Source organism: Caretta caretta, chromosome 8, assembly GCF_965140235.1.
Source record: "Caretta caretta isolate rCarCar2 chromosome 8, rCarCar1.hap1, whole genome shotgun sequence".
NCBI classification, from domain to species: Eukaryota; Metazoa; Chordata; order Testudines; family Cheloniidae; genus Caretta; species Caretta caretta.
In genome coordinates, this window is record NC_134213.1 from 14396353 (window position 1) to 14420616 (window position 24264).

The 24264-nt window shown below is 36.2% G+C and overlaps 1 protein-coding gene across 15 annotated transcripts in view; it reads right to left on the reverse strand.

Moving 5' to 3' along the window:
- Nucleotides 1-24264, reverse strand: part of RAPGEF6 (Rap guanine nucleotide exchange factor 6) — a 238253-nt gene that overhangs the window by 50013 nt on the left and 163976 nt on the right. For 10 of the 15 annotated variants that reach the window (XM_075131299.1, XM_075131296.1, XM_075131294.1 and 7 more), the window contains 11 exons: nt 23818-23976; nt 22573-22725; nt 21851-22015; nt 18809-18916; nt 18232-18435; nt 17160-17268; nt 14879-15122; nt 8544-8701; nt 7190-7204; nt 5224-5464; nt 2999-3382 (listed from right to left, as the gene is read on the reverse strand). In XM_075131299.1, the coding sequence (XP_074987400.1) occupies nt 2999-3382; nt 5224-5464; nt 7190-7204; nt 8544-8701; nt 14879-15122; nt 17160-17268; nt 18232-18435; nt 18809-18916; nt 21851-22015; nt 22573-22725; nt 23818-23976 (1940 nt within the window). The remainder of the gene's footprint in view (nt 1-2998; nt 3383-5223; nt 5465-7189; nt 7205-8543; nt 8702-14878; nt 15123-17159; nt 17269-18231; nt 18436-18808; nt 18917-21850; nt 22016-22572; nt 22726-23817; nt 23977-24264) is intronic. The other 5 variants (XM_075131300.1, XM_075131297.1, XM_075131295.1 and 2 more) reach the window with 1 other exon arrangement.

The following is a 24264-nucleotide window of genomic DNA, read 5'->3' on the forward strand; positions in this document are numbered from 1 at the left end:
CTCATGTGCTTCCTGTGCTGGAGAAGAAGAGAAAATAATATAATTTAACGTGCTCCTTCTTGTAAAAGGCATTTGGATTCACCGATTATTAATGAAAAGGCTTCAAAGTAATACTTCAGCATCTGATGTTATATAGAGGTGAAATCAGAATTCCTTTCAATCAGTATACATTGAGATATTTGCAGTAATAATATAATAACAATAGTGCACAAATAAATTGATTAATATCCAGTATATTTTAATACACTTTATTTAAATCAGGGTTGTACTGGTGCTTGACAACTCTTATTTTATTAAAAAATAATTGGCCCTAAGATGAAGTATATATTTCTAGTGGCATTTTAATGTATTATTAATTTTCTTAAAACAGAATCAGTATCTTTACAGATACAGATTGAAAGAGTAAAAACAAATCTAACAAAGTATATCAATTTAGATTTACAATCATATTAAAGTGTCATGATCATGAAGCCTAATCTCGCATCAACCCTCATACTATTCTAATCTGCTGGTTTAATGCCACTCAGTTGTACAGAAGGCTATATTTAACATAACATGGACATTATTATTAGTCTTTCGTAGTACCCACAAATATTATACAGAGAAAGACATTCCTGACCCAAAAAGGTTAAAACTCCCACAGTGAAAGTATTCTATGCAGATCAGTATAGAGAGTAGAAGAAAACACTTGTCATTTTGCAATACATGCAAAAATATAATATAGGAAATGATTTAAGCAGGAAAATAAGGCACAAATGAAGTTACTTTAAAACATTTGTATCATTCTGGTCATACCATAAGGAGATTATAGAAAATATACAAGCAAGACTACTACATGATACAGGGATTTACGGGTCTTAGTTTACAACTCAGTCTATGTCCCTTAGAAAAAAGCAGCTTAAAATGATGAATATATTGAACATACACCAAAAAAGCAGATAAGGTAGGACCCCCACTGAGTCCTACAAACTCCTGAAGGCACCAGAATGGTTTCATGCTGCCTCTTAGGATTTATAACGTACATAAGATAAGGGAAGAAAAGCTTGAGCAGGGATGGTGTCCTCTGCTAAATCATTTTTTGAGAGGATTTAGTTTTTATAGGAGTACTTAATATAGAGAACTAGTAAGGGCAATGTTCTGAGCCACTACTGGGATGGTTTGAAGTAGCAGGACATATATTTGACTATATGGACCTTAGGAAATGCATGACAATTTTAGTTTCAATAAAGCCCATTAGCACTACACTTACGGGATGCCACGCAAACAATTTCTGCAATTACTGTATCAGCAATCTTAAACAGTTCATACATCTCTGTATGAAAGGATGAATTAACATTTTATTGGAAAAAAGTAGCTACTTTATAAAATCACCCACAATAAGATTTTTTTTAAAGAAATTCTCCAGAATGAAATGATTTGGAAACTCAATCTAAGATTACCACTCTATAAATCAAAGATGAAAGGAAGTGGATTTTAATATCATGCAGTTATGTAATTCACCACTGTAGTGATTAGTGGAATAAAAAAGTTGTTAGAAATTTTGTTTAATCCAAGTACAAAGTTGTATAAATATCAGATTCAAAAAGCATCAAAACTGGTTAATTTTAATCTAAATACAAAAAAGGCACAATTTCTCCCTCATACCATTGGCAAATCATTTGCATATCAGTTAAATCATGGTCTTCTTATAAACAAAAGCTATCAGTCACAACAATGTGCCCTCCAAACAGACACATGCAGAAATAACTATGCTAAGAGAAGGAAGGCATCATCTAGACACAGCATGCCAAACTGCAAATGGGTTACTTGTGGCACAGCTTAAAAAAGGGCAAGTTTCCTTAGAAATAAGGGTAAAAACAAAGGCTGATTTCTCGAACAAGACTTCAATCCTAGAGGGCCTGATGAAAGCAAAATATAGTGAGGGAGAGTAACTCCTACCCATGAGAAACTAGGCATTAGGAAATGGAAATGAGGGTATCTATTTCTGCATATCTACATACACAGTACAGATCTCTTTGGGATTAGCTTCATATATGGATAGCCTTGAATAAAACAGAATCACACATGTTCTGTAAATCAGGCTAAGGGAATTAAAGTGTGGAAAAAAGGTCAAATATCATAATTCTCAGAAACAGTATTAGTGTTGATTGGTTGAAAAATTAGTCCAGATAGACGTATTGTGAAGCACTGTCTTTTTGACAAATGATGGTGTCGAAGCAATTGAGAACAAGACATTTGTTTGGCTCAGACTATTCAAGACAATGAAGTTGCACATAGTATAAATCAGAATTAGACCCAAAATACAAAGAAAGAGCCTGAATATCTTAAATAAAGAGAACAGAAAAGGTGCTGAGTGACTGGTTAGAGAAGGGAGGAAAATTTAAAACTAGCAGACTAAGATGAGATAGATTGGAGAACGGGTGAGGGAAGAGTCTACATGGGTGAGGAAAAATATTATGTAACCGCCTTATCTCTGGTTTCTTTCAAATACACAGGGAGAAAGTAATGATAAGTGAGAAAAGGGGGGAAAAGAAGTATGCTCAAAAGCTCACAGTACTCAGGAATCAGAGAAGCAGAGCAACCAATGAAAATAGCAGCAATAATCAGCAGGTTTTTAAGGTTTATAAATAAGAACACGACTTGTCCAAACATACTCTCTCCTTCCTTATCCTAATGGACAGGAAAGAACACACTGGTAACAGGAGCAATGACAAAAACCACAATACAAACACTTTAAAAAAAATTGAGGGTAAGGGGTGGGGGGGAATGTAGTGAAATTATACCTTTTTGTATAGAATGTTATGCTGTGCAACCTGAAAATTTGTTTTAAAATACACTGTACCCCACAAGTTGTCAGACTGAATATTTTCTTTTCTTCCCTACAATGGAAGTTATTAAAATTGTATTTGATGCCACAATCATATTCAGTTCTAATTTAATATGAGTAAAAAATATAAAATTCAGATGATCAACAACTGCCAAAATAATAGTACTTTACCTTATAACGGCAAACATGGAATTGAAGTTCTTGCATTCTCGACAGTGTAGGGCAATTTTAATGAAATGCTTAACAATCTTCATTCTTTTGAGCTGGTTGGGCTCAGTTAAAATTTCTGTGGCAACCCAGAATGTCTCTTGGTTAATGACATCCTCAAACTGTTTCAGGTGAGCATTTCCTGTTTTGGAGTCCATCTTATAGAGGTCATCGATGTATTCAGTAGGCTCAATATTGCGAAATAATTCAAAGTCCCTCATTGATAGCTGAGTAGCCACCTCAATGGTGCTCAGCTGGAGAAGAGAAATCTGACTCTCTCTAAGCAGCTCCTGGGCATCCTCATCTGAGCATAACGTCTCTGTTTCCATATTGTTTTTCAGATAATACCTAAAGGTAAATTGTATTATAATAATAAACTTTAGAGCAGCTTTCCTCTGACATTCTGAAAGTACTTTACATACAATTAAGTTTAACATCACCCCTTCATGCCTCGACATTATCCCCACTGGACTGAGGTACCAACTAGCGAGCTTATCTATAATGGACATGCCTAGCACCTAATAGTGAGAGGCAATTTGGGAATGGAACTCAGGTGAGTTCCAACTCTCAGCTTCTTACTCTACCCACTGCACAACGCTGTCATTACTAAAGTAAAAAAGTTCAATATATTATGTGACCATTTTAATATTTTCTTCCTCTTCATTAATCACTCGTTTCTATATACTAGCCTGCAATTGTGTAGATAATAGGCTTGCCCTGCAGCAGAAGGTCAGTAGCTTGTCTATTTGCAAATGCAGCAGTAAATTAACATTTTGAATGGCTCGGGATCCTGAGAAATATCTGAAATCTTGATGTAAATGTATTTTCCCATTTTTGATAGAAAAATTAGCATAATATATTAACATGTACATGAAGCACACAGTACTCAGGAAATGAAAAGGCATGTAAGAATATCACTTTCATGGTCCAACGGAGATCACTTACAAATATAGAAATGACTCTCCTTCATAAATTCTCTGTTGCCTTGTAACGAGAATTGAACAGAATTTTCTACTTTCTAACACATCTTCTGGCCTGGATCAGATCATGAGGCAATGTGCTAAAGCCCTTAATGTTTGTGAGAGAACTCACAAAGGTTTGCATAAAAGCTGATGCATGTGTCTTAAGTTAATATCAACTAGCTGTAATATTACATTTTAGAAAAAGAAAGTTAGCGCATCTTTTAATTAGAAGATAAATATGGTAACCACCACCAGAGTATATAAATTATTCCTTTTAAATGTAAACCATTGTATATCTTGCACTGATTTTCTGAATTAAGTTATCTAGTGACTGAACTTATTTCAAACTTTTTTAAACACTGAAGTTCATCTGCCATGTATTATTCAGATACTATACTTTTTTAAAAGTCAGATATCCAACCACCACTTGTCATGAACCTCTCTTTCTTTAGAGTGATGGATAACACCACCCCAGTGACTAAAAATATTTGTAGGGGAACTCACATTCCTACATCCACAGTGAAAGTGTTTTTTGTAACAGAGAGCGTAGCAAGTTTATGACTGTCCCTTAAACTCAGTTTGAGAGCTCTGAAAAAGTTGTAGTGGCCAGGAAAGTGTTCTTGCAAACTCCTGAGACACTAGACAAGAGAGTTCTCAGAGCTATTGGCATTTCTGGAGGAAAAGCCTTAGCCGTCTCCTCCCAGCAAAACATACTTAGCAGCTGTAGGAAGCCTTCCTTCTAGTGCTGATTAATGGCACTGGAATTCAGTGTAAGTATACAATTTTACAAAATGGACAGCATCAGAGATCGTAAGTACCAGAATGTGAGGAATAAGTTCTCATCAACTTCAGGTGGAAATGATCTCTCTTCCCCACTCCAAGAAAGCCTGAGATTATAATTATGTGCTGAGTGGAGGCATAAAATATTTTTTTCTGCCATAAAAGCAGGAAAAGAGCAGACAGGTCAAATAAGCACAGCAAGCAGAAAACACTATAATTACAGTTTAAAATAATTCATCTTATTTGCACATAGCCTAGGGCAGCAATTCTGTTAGAATATTTGCGTACACTGAAATAAATGATTACATCTTTAGCAGTTCTCAGTAATATAAAAGAGACAATTCTAGACTTTCTTCTCCAGTTTTAATTGGGACACTGTTCTCTGATATTTCTTTCAAAATGCTCCACGTTTAAAGACAGAGTCAAACAAAACAAATACAATTTTACCTTCCATTGAGCTGGATTCTGTCTGCTAATTTGGAGAACTGATCTGGAAGCCTTCTCTGTTTGATGACTCCCTCAGGACTAACAGACACCTCACAGAGAGAGTAGGTTTCTGGGGCTCCTATCAAGTTGAATTCGTGCACTGCATGACTCACAACTTCTTTTGCTGTAGTGTCTTTGCTTATTATAATGTAACAGCTTTGTTGATCTGCTTTGAAAACTCTTATAACTTGATCTGGAATATCTAAATTTAAAGAAGAACACCTTTAAAATGTAAAACTGCTACTTCCCTTGAAAGGATAAAAAAGTATTCATCTGTCAGTGGAATTCATCTGTCAGGGTGGAAGACACCTAGGTCTTGACAAAAAGTAAATTCTCAATAAAATATTTGTTCTCTTTTTTCTAAAAACCCATCCTGTTTTTTCCCACAATTAAGAAAAATTACTTTCACAGGATGCAGTGTTGTTGCAGCTGTGTCAGTTCCAGGATACTAGTGAAACAAGCTGGGTGAGAGAATGTCTTTTATTGAACCAACTTGTGATGGTGAGACAGAGCTTTTTCTCAGATCTGGGAAAGTTACGCAGAATGTCGCTGGTAAATACAAGGTCGAACAAATAGTTTAGCATGAATAGTTAGCACATATTCTAAGGGCCCATTCAAGAGGAAGTCCCTTTTTCCAGGGGAAAAGCATAGTAATTTATTATTTGATACCAGCAGCCTTTCCCAGTTGGAAGAAAAAGTAGCCCTGCAGCAGCTGGGGACGAAACAAGGTATTAAGAAAATGGGGGCCTAAATCACATTGTGAATGAAAACTGATTCTACCAACTTTTTCACTACGAGGCTATGTATTTATTTGTATAGTAAAAGCCGCCTCAGTCATATTGATGAATGGTGGACAACTAAAGGTTAGATGTCCCATATGGGTGGGGGAGGGTACTGAGAAAGAACTGTTAGATAAAAGTAAAAATAAATAATTTTTATGTAAGTATTAATTTGAATTGGAAAAGCTGAGAACGAACAGGGTAAATATATTATGAAAAAGTGCATACATTGGTAAGAAGAATCAGAAACCAACAAAGGGCCATCTATCGATAACCCTCAAAGGAGTAATGAAACCTTACAAAACAATCTGCCTGTACTGAATAAACAAGCATTATAACGTCTGATTCTTACTAACAGTATCTGATGTAAAAATACCTACAAATTCAATATTTAAAGCAAACAATTTTGATGCAATTTTGAAAATTTACCAAGAAACTTATCTTGATATACCTGTTAAAATCTACAAAATACATGAGTTGGAATCTAGAAATAGGAATGCACATTTTTAAAAATTTTACTACTTTATTTTGCCAGTCACAAAGAGAGACATACTGATGCCAATCACTTTGGTTTGGGTTCTGTTGCTGGTTTTTCTGTTTGTTTAAATGTAAATAGTATTTTTAAAAATCTATTTTCCCATTCATGATTCAATTTGTGATTATAATAGGGAAAAAAAACATTCGAGTTGGCAAGCAAAAAGTTTTATTACAAAAAATCAAACATACCACCACCACACAGCCCTTATATAGCAATTTTCATCAGTAGAACTTCAAGTGCTTTACAGAGGAGGTCAGTAGCATTATCCCCTTTTTACAGATGAGGAAACTGAGGCACAGGGTGGGGAAGTGACTTGCCCAAAGTCACCCAGTAGGCCAGTGAAATAGAATCCATGTCTCCTAAGGCTCAGTTCAGTGCTTTACCCACTAAGCAACACCACCTCCCCCACAAAATAAATAGTTGGTTTCGTTAAAAATGGGTTACAGGGCATGCAAATGTCCAATAAGCAACAACAACAATCCTAATAATAAAGTTTATGATGCAAATAAAAAATTGTAAACAAATATTGGCAATTTAAAACTATGTTCATTTCAACAGACAAGACATGCAATACAAAGAAGTTTAGGCTGGCAGAATTCAGAATACTTACAGTAAAAACCAACAGCTGCAGGCAGCAAAAACAAAAATAAATCCGTTTATGTAAACATAAAATCTACAGATTACAAGAATAATAGTCAAATTAATGTAATATGCTGATCTGCCAAAAAGATATTTTAGACTTCCTTACATTCAAAAATGACTTTGCACAGGAATACTATTAAACTGAATACTGGTTAAGAAAGATTAACTGGCCACAGCTAATGACTATGTAAAATCCTATACCAATGTTAAATCAAGATTTTTAGAAAAAAGTATGTTTGTTACATGTAGAAAGACAATGAATTTGCAGCAAGAAGGGAAGTGATTTGTCATGGATATTTATGTATAAGATAAGATATATATGCACATCGATTTTACAAGAGAAGTTATGAAGATAAAGATATGTTACACTTATTAAATATTAGCCAAAAGGCAGTTTAATGAATGTATAATTATCCTTAGAATTTTCATATAGAATAAGGAAACACATGATTCTGGCTTGACATGTTTACAGGCAGCTGCATATGATCAACATTTGCCTCCTGCAGCCACTCCATTCCTATAGCAGCAGCAACAGAGAGGCATAAGTAATAAAACTGAAAAGTTTTAATTTTCGTTTTAAAAAATATATTTGAATGAATGAAATGCTCATCAAGGTGTGGGACCAATAACACTAGCTCGGTACCTACAGGTCCTACCTTTACCCGATATGCTTTCGGAGTGTTTTTTCCTGGACTGCACATGAACAGAAGCTATGGTACGAGGGGCACAGGCACTGGGAGGAGATGGTAAAGAAGTGTGAGGGAGCAGAAAAGGCCATGCCACTCTCACTAAAATAGTGGTAGAACTCTCTAAATGGGAGGGCACTTGAGATGGCAGGTTCTGCTTTTGCCTGGAGAGAAGGAGCGAGCTCTCAAGTTACTGCAAAGGAGACCTGGCATGCAGGCTTATGAGGTGAGGTTCTTTTTTGGGTTTTGTTGTTTCTCTCCAGTTTGGGACTGATAGGGCCATGGCAGGAACAGGTGAGCACAGCTGACTGCCAGCAGAAGGTATTGTTTTCCCCCAAAACATTTAATAAAAGTTGCAAATAAAGCTTAAAAGTGAGCTAATGCTGTGGAGCCTTTATTCGCTGTGGCAATGTCATTGTAAACACTATATAAATGGTAGGAACCAGTAAATAAAATTGTAGTTTTGTAAATTAGCTTTATATTTGGTTTTACTAAAATAGGTAAACACTCAGAATCTCTGTATATCGATTTGTAAATAGACCTTGCTACATCAACTAATATATTCTCAGACTGAGTGCTCCAGTGGGTTGCAGAGTTCATTACACATACAGAACATAGAGAAATGTATTATTTTACCTGAAGGATTAGTAAAATCCAGCATGCTGGTTGTAGGCTGCAACAGATCAGGACTACTTGATGAGAGTGTTCCAGGGATAGGCATTATGGCCAGACTGTGTCTGCACTGCCTTGTTCCAACAATACTGTCATCCTGTGACTGGCTTACGCTGCCATCACTGTAAAATTGTTTTAAAAATTACTTACATTTAGGCCACACAAAAGTAAAAATCATCTCTCCTCTGTAGGTGCAATGATGCAAAACAAGAACCTTCTCTAAGTCAGAGCTTCCTTAACAACAATGTGGTGCACAACACAAGATCAAACAGATTAAAACACAGTACATTCCAGAAAAAAGAAAAATCCTTGTGATCTCAACACAGAATAAATCTGTCCTTTTGGTTTAATTTAACTTCATTTCTTAATAGATTACTTTTGAACATTACCAAAATTCTGCAAAAGAGTAAAAACATTAGGGTGAGACTTCAGTGCAAAGAAATGTTTGGAGGTAAAAGCACTATAGCTCCAAACAAGCTACAATGTAAAACACCTTATAAAATTATCCAATACATAAGTACTTACATATTTGTATCTGACGTACTAGCTTGGTGATATATAAAGAATACAGATTGTAGGCTAAGGCATTCATGCCCATTTACAGCATCACCAGTGGGATGGTGAAAGTGTTGCTCAGCACAGCATAAAACACTGAAGTAGAAATTTCCATATGGGTGGCCCTACGCACTTCATATGAACAATGCAGCTGATTATGCCTTTATTAGCTATGGCCAAATGTTTTAATCTTTTTTATTATAAAAATTAGGGCTATCTTGATTAATCGCACTATTAAACAAAAATAGAATACCATTTATTTTAATATTTTTGGATGTCTTCTACATTTTCAAATACATTGATTTCAATTACAACATAGAATACAAAGTGTACAGTGCTCACTTCATATTTATTTTTGATTACAAGTATTTGCACAGTATAAAAACAAACGAAAAAAATAGTGTTTTTCAATTCACCTAATGCAAGTACCTAATTGCAATGTAGTGCAATCTCTTAGCATGAAAGTTGAACTTACAGATGTAGAGTTATGTACATAACCCCCTACATTTAAAAATAAAACAATCATAGAATCATAGAACTAGAGGGGACCTCGAGAGGTCATCTACTCCAGTCCCCTGCACTCATGGCAGAATTAATTATCTAGACCATTCCTGACAGGTGTTTGTTTAACCTGCTCGTAAAAAGCTCCAATGATGGAGATTCCACAGCCTCCCTAGGCAATTTATTCTAGTGCTTAACCACCCTGACATTTAGGAAGCTTTTCCTAATGTCCAACCTAAACCTCCTGCTGCAATTTAAGCCCGTTGCTTCTTGTCCTATCCTCAAAGGTTAAGAAAAACAATTTTTCTTCCTCCTCCTTAATACTTGAAAACTGTTATGTCTCCTCAGTCTTCTCTTTTCCAGACTAAACAAACCCAATTTTTTCAATCTTCCCTTATAGGTCATGTTTTCTAGACCTTTAATTATTTTTGTTGCTCTTCTCTGGACTCTCTACAATTTGTCCACATCCTTCCTGAAATGTGGCCACCGGAACGGGACCCAATACTCCAGCTGAGGCCTAATCACCGCAGAGTAAAGCGGAAGAATTACTTCTTGTATCTTGCTTACAACACTCCTGCTAATACATCCCAGAATGATGTTCACTTTTTTTGCAACAGCGTTACACTGTTGACTCATTTAGCTTGTGGTCCACTATGACCACCAGATCCCTTTCCGCAGTACTCCTTCCTAGGCAGTCATTTCCCATTTTGAATGAGTGCAACTGATTGTTCCTTCCCAAATGGAGTACTTTGCATTTGTCCTTATTGAATTTCATCCTATTTATTTCAGACCATTTCTCCAGTTTGTCCAGATCATTTTGAATTTTAATCCTATCCTACAAAGCACTTGCAACCCCTCCCAGCTTGGTATCGCCCGCAAACCGAGTGGACTTGTAGACTCTGAAGTTTTACATTGTTTTGTTTCTGAGTGCAGTTATGTAACAAACAAAAAACAAAAACAAAAAAATCTACATTTGTAAGTTGCACTTTCACAACAGATTGTACTACAGTACTTGTATGAGGTGAATTAAAAAATACTATTTCTTGTTTTATCATTTTTACAGTGCAAATATTTGTAATAAAATATACACTTTGGTTTCAACTACAACACAGATTACAATATATATGAAAATGTAGAAAAACATCCAAAATATTTAATAAATTTAAATTGGTATTCTATTTTTAACAGTGCAATTAAAACTGCAATTAATCACAATTAATTTTTTTGAGTTAATCGCATGAGTTAACTGCAATTAATTGACCGCCCTAATAAAAAGATGGTTGCCTAACTAAGATTATGCTGTGATCTCCTAAGGACCTCTGCAACATGAAGCAAACTGCCTTTGTCTTCCTCCCATACAGGGGCACTATTGAGGAACACATCTCTGAATCCAGCAGCTTTTCTAAGGGACCTGGATGCTACTGCTTTCACATTTCCTATTCTGGTTCTTCCCCAGTAAGAAATGCTCCAGAGTATTACATGATGAAGTACACAAGAGCTGAATGAAGCAGCACCTGAGGTCCAGCAGAGAAACTGCTAGACTTGTTTAATCCTGCAAATTGGGCTCTCAATAGGGAAGTGGAAGATCCACGGGGAACCTGGGGCCTTTCACAGGATCATAAAAAGGGAAAGTTCATATTTCCAAGAAGAAGAGGAATTGCTGATATTTGTACCTGATTTGTGCTGATGTTTGCACACCCTGCTTTTCTTGATTTGTGTTCCAGCAACACAAATCAACTGAGTAAAAAGGCAAATGAGAGGCCCAAGCACAAAAACTATAAAGGGTGACTAACATTAGGCAGAGTGGTGCATCAAGCTAGAAAGAGTTGCAGCCCTGAGAAAATTGCAGCCAAAGCAAAAACTGTAAGCATTTGGCCACTCATCTTAAAAAAAAATAAAGAAAAGAAAAAAAAAAATCTCTAGCCACCAGGTCATGCTTCTATAAAGAAAGCAAGAACATAATTCACTTGTGGCAGAGAGTAAAATGAATTTTAAAAGTCTTACCCATTATTAAATGGAAATTTTAGTAGCACCCCTCCCAAAACAATCAACTACGTTGATGGCTTTGTGTATATTTATTTGCAAAGTACTTTTTCTTAAGTATTATTTCGGGGAAGTCAGGGAGGAGTTCTGCATTAAGATATAGGAAGAAGAAATCCCTTTGGTTTATTTAGCAGAACACATTTTGGTTACTTTAATTTCTCAAAGTTTCTATCCATATGAAACCAAAACTATCTCATCTCTCATTTTAATGTTTCCACTGGAGTCTTTTTAATGTAATTAAGGCATTTACATACATCTCACCTCTATTTATAGTACTGTATAAAATACATAACTACAATTTTATGCAGCATTGCTCAGACAAAAGTATCATTAATGACAGCACATATTATTCTAGTCAATCATAACAGTAAATTAAAATATGCCAGAGGCAACATCTATAGTTGTAATGGGACAGAGGTGAGGAGGGAAAATGGCCAAGTTTCAGGAACAATGATTAAGCAAAAGAGTGGGATAATATATTATACAAAGAAGGTTAAGAGTCTCAGAACAAGGAAGAAAGATGGATCTGAAGATACGATTTGCAAAGAGACCGAGTAAATCAGGTTCTGCTCCAGATGGTGAGGTTATAGTGACTGTCGTGGGGGAAAAAAGGAAGAGGAGAACCAAGGAAGCTTCAGAAACAGGCTAAGGATCAGAAAAAAATGGATTAGAGATTGGGGGAAAGGGTTTTAAAAACAAAGACAAAGAATTGTGTGCTGATTTAGAAATGGAGAAGCCAGTGAAGATTTCTGAGAATGCAAGCAGTAGTGTTTCTGCTTTTGGGTAGACAGAGAGAATGAGCTGGGGCACTTTTTGGACAAACTGAGGTCTGAAGGGTTGCAACTTTAGGACACAATTAAGGGGAAAGGGAGCACGAATTACAACAGTGTAGGTGAGAGGAAATGAAAATAAGAGTAAGCTTTTCTGCAGAGAAGTAGTGAGTATAGCATCTGATGGAAATGTAAACAAATTATAGATTGATGAAATGCAGATGGCAAAATCAAGTCAAAGTGTGGGGTGAATTAGAGGATGAAGATGAAGAGGGAGAAGCAGATACTATAGTTTGGGTGGTGGTGTTCTTATCAATAAGGATAACAGTGTTGATTTATTGAGCTGAAAGAATTTATGTCAAAGACTGGAACTGAGAAGATGTGAGAAAAGAAATGAAACACCAAAGGGAATATCAAGTTGGGCATCATTTTTACAAAGAAAAGGAGTACTTGTGGCACCTTAGAGACTAACCAATTTAAGGTAAGTATAAAAACATACTACAAACTGCGAGCATTTTCAAGATACCTAATTTTTTAGTCCAAGTGGAGTACTCAAAATTCTGGTGCCAGTTTTTCTTTCCTGTATAGGGCCACCAGCTGAAAGGCATGGTAGGCTTGCTTATAATCGTATTATTGGATCACCAAAATGGGTTCAATGTAATTGTGCAGTAACCTCACAAAATTCTACAAGCATCCCACACATTGCACAGGGGCAGAAGTGGGGTGATGCAATACTTTTCAGCGTATGGTGCTATAAATCCCATGAGATGATGAAAACTTAATGGTAAGACTTGAGTTTATAGCAAGAAAAGTACTGGAATTATATATGCTATTCAACAGTACCAAAGAAACTGCACAGAAGTGAAAAAGCATCCATGCTTGTGAGAAAGTTGTATTGGTACACCCCCAACAACATATAATTAGGCAATTTCTTACCAAAACAATCCCCTGAGAAGGTGATGCAGTAACAGAAAGAAGACAATGTTGAAAACACAAGAAAAATACTGTAAACATTTCAACAATTCTATGATTCTACTGAGGAACGTAAATAACAAGGTTTATACAGAAGAGAAAGCCAGATGACAAAAACAACAAAAAAACCACAAAATCAAGCAGATGCAAAGACCTAATAAAAACAACATATGAAGATTCCACTTTGACAACTGATGTCTGAATATAAGTTAACATTGGGGAAAAATGAACTATGATAGGGATGTTTCTTAGTCTTTAAAATGGCATCACACTTCGATCTCATGTTATATTAAAACACTTCTGCCATTGTTATAGATATTCTATGTACTTAAGGACTAAAAGAAAAGTATACTGATTTTGAGGAGGTTGGGGGTGGGTGGAAATGGTCCAACTTGTTTATAATTAGGAGGAACAGGATGAAAGTGAGCACTAGAAAAACGTAGCTGAATTATCAAGACAAGTGTCGTAACAATAAGACCTATTAGTCTATTGAAATAGTGTCCCAAGGCAAATTGTGCCAGTGCTTGAGTCAGGACACAACATAGGACACAAAGCACTAAAGAATAACAACAAAGGTGGAAAAGGGGTAAATAAGTTGACCAATTAGGCCTTTTCCAGGTTTAACTTTTGTGAAATAAAGTTGTTCTACTTTTGTTAACATTAAATGTATTAAAATGCAAATCCAAACTCAATAAACGAGGTGTTATTATATTTCTATGTTTGCTCACTGAAATACCTAGAACATGTAATTTAAGACTGTTACATTTGCTTTGTCTTATCCAGAATAATTCTTAGCACTTAAAACAATTAGTCTTTGAATATATTGTAAATATATTCAGAATATAACAGGGTGTTGGTAGCTGGAAGGCTAGTAGTCATTACTGTATGATTTGAGTTGAGGTTTCTGAATTGTAAATCACAGAACAAATATTAAAGGAATACTGTACATTCAACTTCAGGTACTGAACCACGTGCATAAGGGAAAAAATTCCATACATAAAACACTTTTCCAAATACAGCTACAAAAGGTGTTAATCCAAATGGGTTGCTATAGACAAAAGCACCTGAACAGATTTAACATATCCACTCATTTTAAACTGAAAGCTACTTAATTAATGCTTCCCAGTGCCCAGATTGCACAGGTAGTTCCTCACATTCATGCTATAACAATTAGTGCTAAAGAGAATAATGACAATCAATCAGATATTTGAATTATATTGTGGATAGGCATTCAAAATGATGTAAAAGAAAAGCAGGTTTGAAATTAGGCACATTAAAGGAAAAGGCATTTTCAAACCTATTTTGGTCTAATTCTACAGTTGCTAGTCATATTTGCTGCGGTTTTCTTATACGTATATAAAAAACAACAGTCACATAAAACCTGAAAATTCTAAGCCACTTAGAAAATAACAGCTTATTAGACAACGGTTACTCTTCTACCAGAACAGTCTAACCTACCTAAATAGTTTGGGAGGCAAGATGCTGAATCGTGTCTTGTCTAAAATTTTCCTGATTCTATTTCTTCCACCAGATACAGTGTTTGCTTTGATTTTCTTGTTTCCTTTCTCGCATGGAAACATCTGTTCCATATCTCCGGGCATATCTGGGATGGAGTAGCGATTACTTTTCTTTTCTGCAATTTTTGGAATATGGGGGACTCCATTTTTCTCCTGTCCTATCCTGCTAAGCAGCTCTTTAAACACTGTAAAAGAAGATAAACCTATTATAATTTCTTTTTACCTCCTGGAAAGCTTGTTCTTTTAACCCTTCTTCTGCCCATCCCCACCTACCACTATAAAATAAATACTGAATAGTATAGTTGTTAACATGCACACTAACAATATGGTCAATTTAATATTCCTTTCCTCTTCCCACTGAAATCAAGTGGAGTTTTGCTATTGAATTCAATGGGAGAGAGAGGCGGCCCTAAATGACTAAAGGAAAACAGACTGCAAAGAGAAAACTACTGCACTGGAGGGAATTTCCAATCACAAATGAAGTAGTAGAAGAAATTTCATCATTTTCACTTTTCTTATTAATAAACATTACAACACATTTCATAAAACTTTGCTAACATCCACTACAGACAATTAACTGGATAAAAGGGAAACATTACATTTACATTAATCAACCTTTTTGTCTGTATCTCTTAGGTAATGGGATGCAGATGTTCTCTTAAGAACAACCGTAAGACTGATGGTCACTTTACCACTTTACTGACTGACGCTTCTTTTATCTTCATTGATATTATCAAATATATTCCACATCCAATATTCTTTTACACTTATCAGATATAACTGGTCAACTGGTAACAATGACATTTCCAGAAAAAAACATTCCATGGGGAAAAAAGTTATACCTATTTTATTTGTGTTTTGGTTATATAACATAATACCCTACCCTTCAAAGCTGTACATGAATGCCTCCAAGCAGTTTATTTTTTTTATCTCTTTGAGGTTGCTGACATCAGAGAAATGTAGTGTTTTCAGTTGAACACATATGGCTGTGCTCACTGAAACACAACTTACAGCTGCACAGTGCTGATTACTCACGTTTTCCACCCAAACCAGGCAGGCAGCACATATTATGCACAAATAAGAAATCAAATTGCATGCTTCTATTACATAGCAAAATTTAGGACTGTACGCTTTTGTAGGAGAAATTCTGGTGTGAGCATGGGGATTCACTGATATATTCTCTGATAACTCACTAGCTCCATATTAGTCATTTAGCACTATTAAAAAATTAGAATAGCAAGTACAGTCTTTGCAAAGGGATTCAGCTGATGGATTTGTTAAAATACATCAAGCAGCGGACAGAGTAAGCACCAGAGTAAGCGGATAGAGGAAGGTTGTACAAGTGGGTGTACTGTTGCATGTCACCTTGTATTACCATACGTTATTTGATGAAAAGGGTTTTTTTTAATTGTTTTTGTACTCATTTTGTTTGTGACAATAAGCTATAGTTAAGTTCATGCCATTTTTTGACCTCTACAGTGATGTAAAGAAAAAAAATTAAAAACAGAAAATCAATAGTGAAGACAGACAAATAATTAGAAGTAGCAGATGAGACCCAGGAGAGGAAAGGACCCCAGCAACCTCAGATATAACATAAATCAAAGAAAAGAAACCATGTATGTTTAGGGGGAATCTTGTTCTTACTGGAGTGGTATTTGTGTTCTTGGATGCAGACCATGTATGCCCTGGGTTATAGAAAAATAACCAATATTTTGACAGAGATTTTAAAAAGTTATTTGTAAATAAATGACAATGTAAAGCTAAAATGGATATTGCACATATACTTTATACATTCTCTATTTTCTCTTTCAGATGTAAAAAGATGTTATGGCTCTCACACCCATTATTAAGTTTTTTAAAAAACCTGATTTTACATCTTTTGCTATTTCTTGTCAAAACCAGTGACAGAGAGGATTTGTGAATAAACTTTTGGTCAGATTATCGGCCCCCTTTGTGTGAAGGCCCCATAAAGCTGCTTAAATGGTCACATGAGGATTTCCCAGGGAGCACAGAGCTGGTTATGCTGCCTCTACGCCCCCTCCCACCTTCCCCCACATGCAGACCCTGGCATAGGGGAAGTACCCAGGCAAAAAAGGGACATGGCCTCTGGGATCTGGTGATCATCAACTCCTAGAACGGCTCCTTGGGGTCACAGGAAATTGGGTGGAACTTAGTGCGGCCCTGATGCCTTCATTGTACATCGGCTATGCAAGCCTACTCACCAAAAATGTTTGTTTTTACAGTAATGGAAAGATGAGTATTGTTCCTCAAGATTTCAACAGCTTTTACAAATGTAATGTTCTCAAAGTTCTGTCCATTTACTTCCATTATCTTGTAGGAGAAACAGAAAAAAACCTGAATTTTTAGATTAAATGTCACAAAAGGTTTTCCATTCTCTACATTTACTATTTAATATTATAAAAAAGATACAAGAAATGCTTCAGAAGTTACAATACAGCTACATATCAGAGTGGTATTATGAAAACATGCATTATTAAATATCCGAATAAATTAGCTGCTACAATTTAAATATAAGTATGTCCTACAAACATGTCAGACTTTGATGCATCCAGAAGGGAAACTGAAGTCTTTCAGTGGCACAGCTAAAGAGGTAGGACCAGAAAGGCCCAGAGAAGCAAAGAGTCTCCAGGCAGGGAGCCCTGGGGGATGTGATCCCACTCCAGGGCCAGGACTGCTTAAAGAGCAGGGATAATTTGAGGGAGCCCAAAAGGGGCTGAGACACAGTTTGGCCAGGGTACTTTCATAGGCCCTGCTGGACTGACTGAAGACTGAGCCCTAGGATAGGGCTGCACATTGAAGGACCTTACAGAGGGTGCTGAAATAGGCCCCCGGTTGGACTTATATCCCAGAAGGAGTTTGCTTTGCTTTTATCACCCAAACAGACTGTGTGAGACTTGGCCGTAGGGTTGAGTCAGCAAAGACCCACAACAAACAGCGTGTGTGTGCAGGCTCACACACTCGGCTAGGGGGCACTCGCGAGAGTGAGTGTACCCCATTACAACCCTTTTTACCAGTGTTTCCTAAAACAAACCATGATCAGGATATTTTTGGAGTTTTTTCATATATATATTAGCTATAGAAGAGAACTGTAGATGCAAACTGCAAATCTTTAAAATACTACATAGTTTGGTAAACATAATGAGCAAATTAGTAATATTTTAAGTCTTATATTTCAGACAAATGTTATCTGGCATTTACTGTACTCGGTTGAACCAGGAGGGATTTTTATTAAAATTACATCTGAAACATGAATAATTTTATGCACTTTCTTACCTGATCACCACGCTTAAGTCCAGCTTCTGCTGCTTTGCTGCCTGTTTCTACAGTCTCTACAAAAATGCCAAAACCCTTGTCACTTCCTCCAACTAGACAGAAAAAGAGCGGTGAGTCTCTGGAAGGTTTTTGCAGAGTAATTTGCCTCCACTTTGCCTTGGCAGCACAGGCAATATTCAACAACCTGAGGTGACCCTTCATTTTCTGTAAATCAGAAGACACACACAAAGGAATGCAATGTTTCTTCATCTAGAATTGGAAGAACAACTGAAAAGAACAATGCCACAGAAAAAAGGATCTATGAACTTAAGGATCCAATTCTTACTAAAAAAACAAACAAACCCCAAACCCTTTTCTTTCTTGAAATACCATCAAGAGATAGTAAAATGGTATAGACTACTCATTTCTGTTTGATTCTGTACAACCATATGTACAATTTAGACCAAATAGGACTGTGTTAAAAGCTGACTGTAGATTGTCTTCTTCTAGCACAAAGACTTTTTAAAATATTCTTAAATCACAGATGGAAAAAACCCACCTCAGTGGAAAGCATGACACTGATAGTTTTTAGTCCTACCGTATTTTCCAAGTTTTTTTCAAATTCTTCCAGAAATCGTGTCATAGCAGGATCTCCTTCAAAATCATTAAAATGATTGTTCACCCACAATAAGACCACTCTGGTGACCTTCAGAAACAAGATAAACATGAGGGTGGTTTTTGGATGGGTTGGTTTTGGAGTTAATAGTAAGGAAAAAGATGATGTACATTGTAAACACATTTGTTTATGTGGATTTAATCTGATATGCCATTATTTTCGACACTGATGTTACACAGACTTTTCACAGAAGTAAACCAAAAGCAGAGATCACTTTTACTGCTTTTAAATAATCCCTGAGTCATTTTCCTCCACTGCACAATTAAACTGATCAGAAAAGAAAAAATCAAATTTGATCTGAGGGGCTGGGCTACTATCTACAGTGACACAAAGTCAACGCCAATTAATTTCCCTTCTAGTACTTTTAGTTTTGCTTAATTCAGAAACCTTACACTTTTCAAATTGCCACTGTGAATGATCAGTCAATTTTTTAAGCATTTCTAGGAAATATATAGTAACAATAAAACATTACATCCTGAGAACCTTTATCTCCATTTTTTGACAATGCAGTTGATTGTGCTTCAGAATTACTACACAACTCTCATAATATAGTCAGCCTGTCAATTGCTCAAATCTCTATTAAACAAAAGTGCTCAACAATTACAGCAGTTTCTTTTGTCTAAAAATAAATTACTTCCTATTTTATTTGCTGAGACAGTTTTCTTTCTTTGCAAGTCCACAAAAAAGTTGCTGTATGCACAAGTCCTTTTAGTTTCACATTGGTAAAAATGTTATCCAACCCAGGCCCCCCTCCCAAGTCATTTTTAGTATCTATATACTCAGCCCATTTTTAAGTCACTCTTCATTATGCACAGAAAAGAAAAATCTTTAAAGTGCTTGACATGTGTGTGACATACCCAGGGCACAATCCAGATTAATGAACAGCTGTGTCACCCCTGCCTTCTAGCCCGGGGTGTCCTTTACAATGCTTTGCTGCTGTAGCTTCCAGGCTGGATTGCTCACAAACAGCCTCCGGCATGGAAGTCACTCCCAGTTATATGTCTGCGTGTTTACTGCAGTCAGCCAGCCACACCTAGGCTCTTACTAGCTTGAATTATACTGCAGGGTGACCCCAACACACTTCCAATCCCAGATTTTCCCCCTGAAATGTTTGCCCTGTACTGCCCAGCTCTCTCCTGGACAATACAAATTTATATAGGTCTGTTATTTCATCAATGGGAATATTATGCACATATTTTATCATCCCAAATGGAGTTTCCCCAAACAAACACACTGGATTAAATAAAACAATAAAACAAGTTTATTAACTACAAAAAGAGATAGATTTTAAATGAATACAAGTAATGAGGTATAAAAGTCAGAAATGGTTACAAGAAAAATAAAGAATAAATGTAACTAATGCCTAACTTAACAAACTATGTTAAATTGAAAGAAAGTTCTCTCAACACTTGCACTCAACAGTCTTAGTGGCCAAACTTATAAGGCCAAGACCCCTTCTTCTGTTTAATGGCTGCTTTCTTTGTTCCTTCTAGTGCAGTGAATCAATGGACAAAGAGAGTGAGAGCAAGAGAGGAGGGGTGCCTTGGGGTGTTTGTTCCCCCTTTTATAGTGTCAGTTCCTTCCCCCTTGGAAAACATTTCCAGACGAAATTCAGGATGACAGGCAGTCTGTGTGGAAGGAAACTCCATGCTGTTTCTGTGCTAAGATGTAGATTTTTTTGCCCCATCCCTTTTCCTGCCAAAAAAGATGGCCACTTAGCAAGTAATGGCCCATCAACGTTGTTTACACCTGCCTGAAGTGTCAGCTTGCCCTTTGTCTTTGAGGGACTGGTTTGGCCACTCCCCAGACTCCCCTGGAAAACATAGTTTTAGTCATGACCTCATCTTATGTTTATAACTTCACATATAATAACAATACTGCTACGTGCATTTTGCCATGACATTATTGATCAGCAAACTATGAGTTTTTAAATGGTATCTCACAAGCAATACTTTATTACAATAGTGTGTAGGATGTGGACACAGAAGTACATTCTGTCACAATATGGAATAATCAGGTCAGACAGACTACTAAAATCATGTGGCAGATATTCTCTGTGGATCTACACAATTTTCACATTTTTAATTTAAAAAAAAAAACCAACTAACACTAATTGTCAAAATGCATGGCAAAAAAGGGAGAAAGAACAACATGAAATTAGCTGCAAAACACAGAAAAGACTGTAATTTTAAATACTAGCTCCTTCACTGGTCAACAGGTTTTGTTCTAGGTCAACTCTAGTATATATGAAAAAAGTCAGGTAAGAATATTATTGCCATCTGTTTTGAATAGGCTACGAACAAAAACCATCAGACCATATAGGTTTTATTTTGTGCGCACGTGTATATTCATACAGAACTTCACTTACTTCCATATACAGAAGTATTGTAATTTCATCAATTGCACCATCTACAACCCTTTTCTGTGGTGGCATAACTTCAGGTGCATGGTTTGTAGAAAGCTGCTTAAATCAAATGTACTTGCAGCCTTGTAAAGCTATTTTCCAAGAAAACAATGGAAGATAGGTCCAATGCTGTCAAGAAAGCAACAGTGATATGCCCAGAAAATTATGGACACTTACTTGACCTGAATTACTGGCAAAAATGGGTCTTCTGAGAGGGCTGATTGTACCCAGAATATGAGAGAGTTGAAAATATTTGCTCTATGTGGAATTTGTAAACAATAGGTCTTGACTTAGATTTCAGATACACTGGCATTTACATATTAAGATCAGCATTTACACATTTTAGAGGCTATGATCTGGCATATCTGAATTTAGAATCAAAACTTACATGTGTGCAACTATGTGGAAGAATACCTTTTTATGCTACTGAAATATATTGCCATAAAAATATTTATTTTTAGATCATCATGGAACAGTCAGACTTTATCAGCACCACAAAAAAAGGTTAAAGATCGATAATATTTTCACCACAAAAGCTGGTCTGTTCATTTGACACCAACCTTATCCCTGAGGTTGTCCACTCTAAACCACTCTAGGAGTTTATCCCCAACTTCCAATGGGCTTGATAGAAATGTCCTATATGTTAAAAGGAAATCTTCTATATAAGTTGGGTCCACAATAGAATGTTCTTCTATTAAATGCATGATGAGTCGCTCTGGTGTTGCCTTAAAAATAGAAGTGCAAAAGGCTTTCAGGAAGTATCACACAGTATCATCACCCCAGTGATGATATCCAGGCTTTGAAGCATGCATAGTGCACTTTTTTTTTTTCAAATTATACTGAGTGACTGATAAACTCTTAGAAAGAAAAAGTATCAGTGTGTTTAAGTTCAGTTCACATATTAAACATTTTGTAAGACTATGCACTATCTTGGCATTTATAATAGCATTTGGTTTGCACACACAATAACACTCCATCGATTTTTTAGTATGTTTTAAAATCCCTCTTCTAATCCAAGACAACACAGATTAATGCATGTAAAGACACTACCAGTGGTTTCTAACATAAAACCAGAAAATATGTACTGAATAGATCCTGCTTTATTAATAGGAAGCAGATTTTGTATTTATATAAAAATATAAATCCTTTCTAATCAACTCTCTATTGAGCTGTTGTAGGACAGACAAATGTGAATATCTGTTCCAGGTTCCCACTGTATTTTCTGACAAATTACATTTTTAGCGATTGACAGGTAGAATATTAAGTAAATAAAGAAAATCACCTTAATAACTATATGTCCTTTCCTGGTTCCACTGCGATCTAGCTCTCTGTGCTCCTTTACCATAACAATTTCTCCTTCTTCCTCGACTTTATGAGTGTTTTTTTCCACATGGTTCAGAATCCGCCAGTAATCCTGCTGGGCTATACAAACAAACTGACCCAGAACAATATGGGGACAATTAATAAACCTGTAGTACATAAACACATCTCCACGCACTAAACCTGGGCAAATGTAATGCAATAGCGATAGCATACCATTTGACATCAGTCCAGTCCTGTCCAGTTCCACTAGATATTAAATTGTAAACAGAGTCCAAGTTAAATTGATAATCCCTCATACAGTACTACAAGTTACTGTGCAAAGACCAATCTTAAAAGAGAACTTAGCTTGTAAAAAGTGGAAATGGATATTTTCTGTTTAACTGTTCTTAAAGCATTTCAAACACACAGAAATACCATGACCTTAAGTGGTAAATAGCTACTTCAGCACAACACAGAAGTTCCTGTTTCTCAGATGATAGCAATATACAAGAAAATTGTTCCAAAATAAGAAGGGAGAACCGGCAACTAAGGGCTTGTCTACATGGTGTTTTAGTTTGTACTAGAACGGTATGAATTCTAGTCCATACTAGCTTGTTGTGCACTAACTAGCGCGTGTGGACCCTGCTGGCCCACACCAAAAGTTCCCTAGTGTGTGTTAATGTAGCCCTGTAACTTGCACGAGGGAACTTTTAGTTAGGGTTGCCAACATTGCATTTCAAAAATAAGGGACTGTTTTTTAGCATCCCCGTCCTTCCCTTTCTCCCGATATTGTTATCATAATTATTATTAATAATAATAATAATAATCAGTACTCACCTACAATCACCAGCGGTAATTCTTGCTGCTTTTTGCAGCACTCAGCAACTCCTGATCTTGTTGTACAGAGTGGAAAACATGCCTTTTAATAAGGGACTGTTGGCAATCCTACTTTTTCACATGTGCCTCAAGGGCCCACATGAGCCATTTAGTGCACAACATGCTAGTGTGCACTGGAATTTACACCCCTCTATTGCAGACTAACGCATTGTGTAGACAAGCCTTAACTTAACAGAGTGCCCACCCTTCCAAGCGTCTCACCCCCACCAAGTGCCAACTTCCTTCATTCTATTTCTGAAATAAATATCATTATGTTAGATGAAACCATATTATCTTTTTTATTAACCGTTTAAAATTGTGAGAAAATTATACACAGGTATAATCTTACCTGACAGTCATCTACTTTGGTCCTAACCACTCCATTCATGTACTGTTTATCCAAAGAAGGGGTAATCCCAAAACTATTTCCCATACAGAGACTTTCAGTTTTCCCATCTGGATGGCTGATTTCCACCGTGCCGTTTAAAATAACATACCAAGAATCAAGCTAGAATGAATTTTAAAAAAAGTATGGATCTCTCAGCAAGTTCTAATAAGAAAGATAATTCAATGCTTATCTCCCAGAAGTATTTACCCATGTAGTAGTAAATATGCTGTCATTACAATTTTGTAACATTTCATTCAATACAACATGTCAAGGACTGCTGTTTGCTGTCCACTGACTTGTAAGCAGTAAATGAAAGATGAGCCAAAATAAAAAAGCTTATTTCTAGCTCCACAATCTACCAAGTGCTAATAATTTCCAAATATTTGCATGTCCTGTTGCTACCCTTTT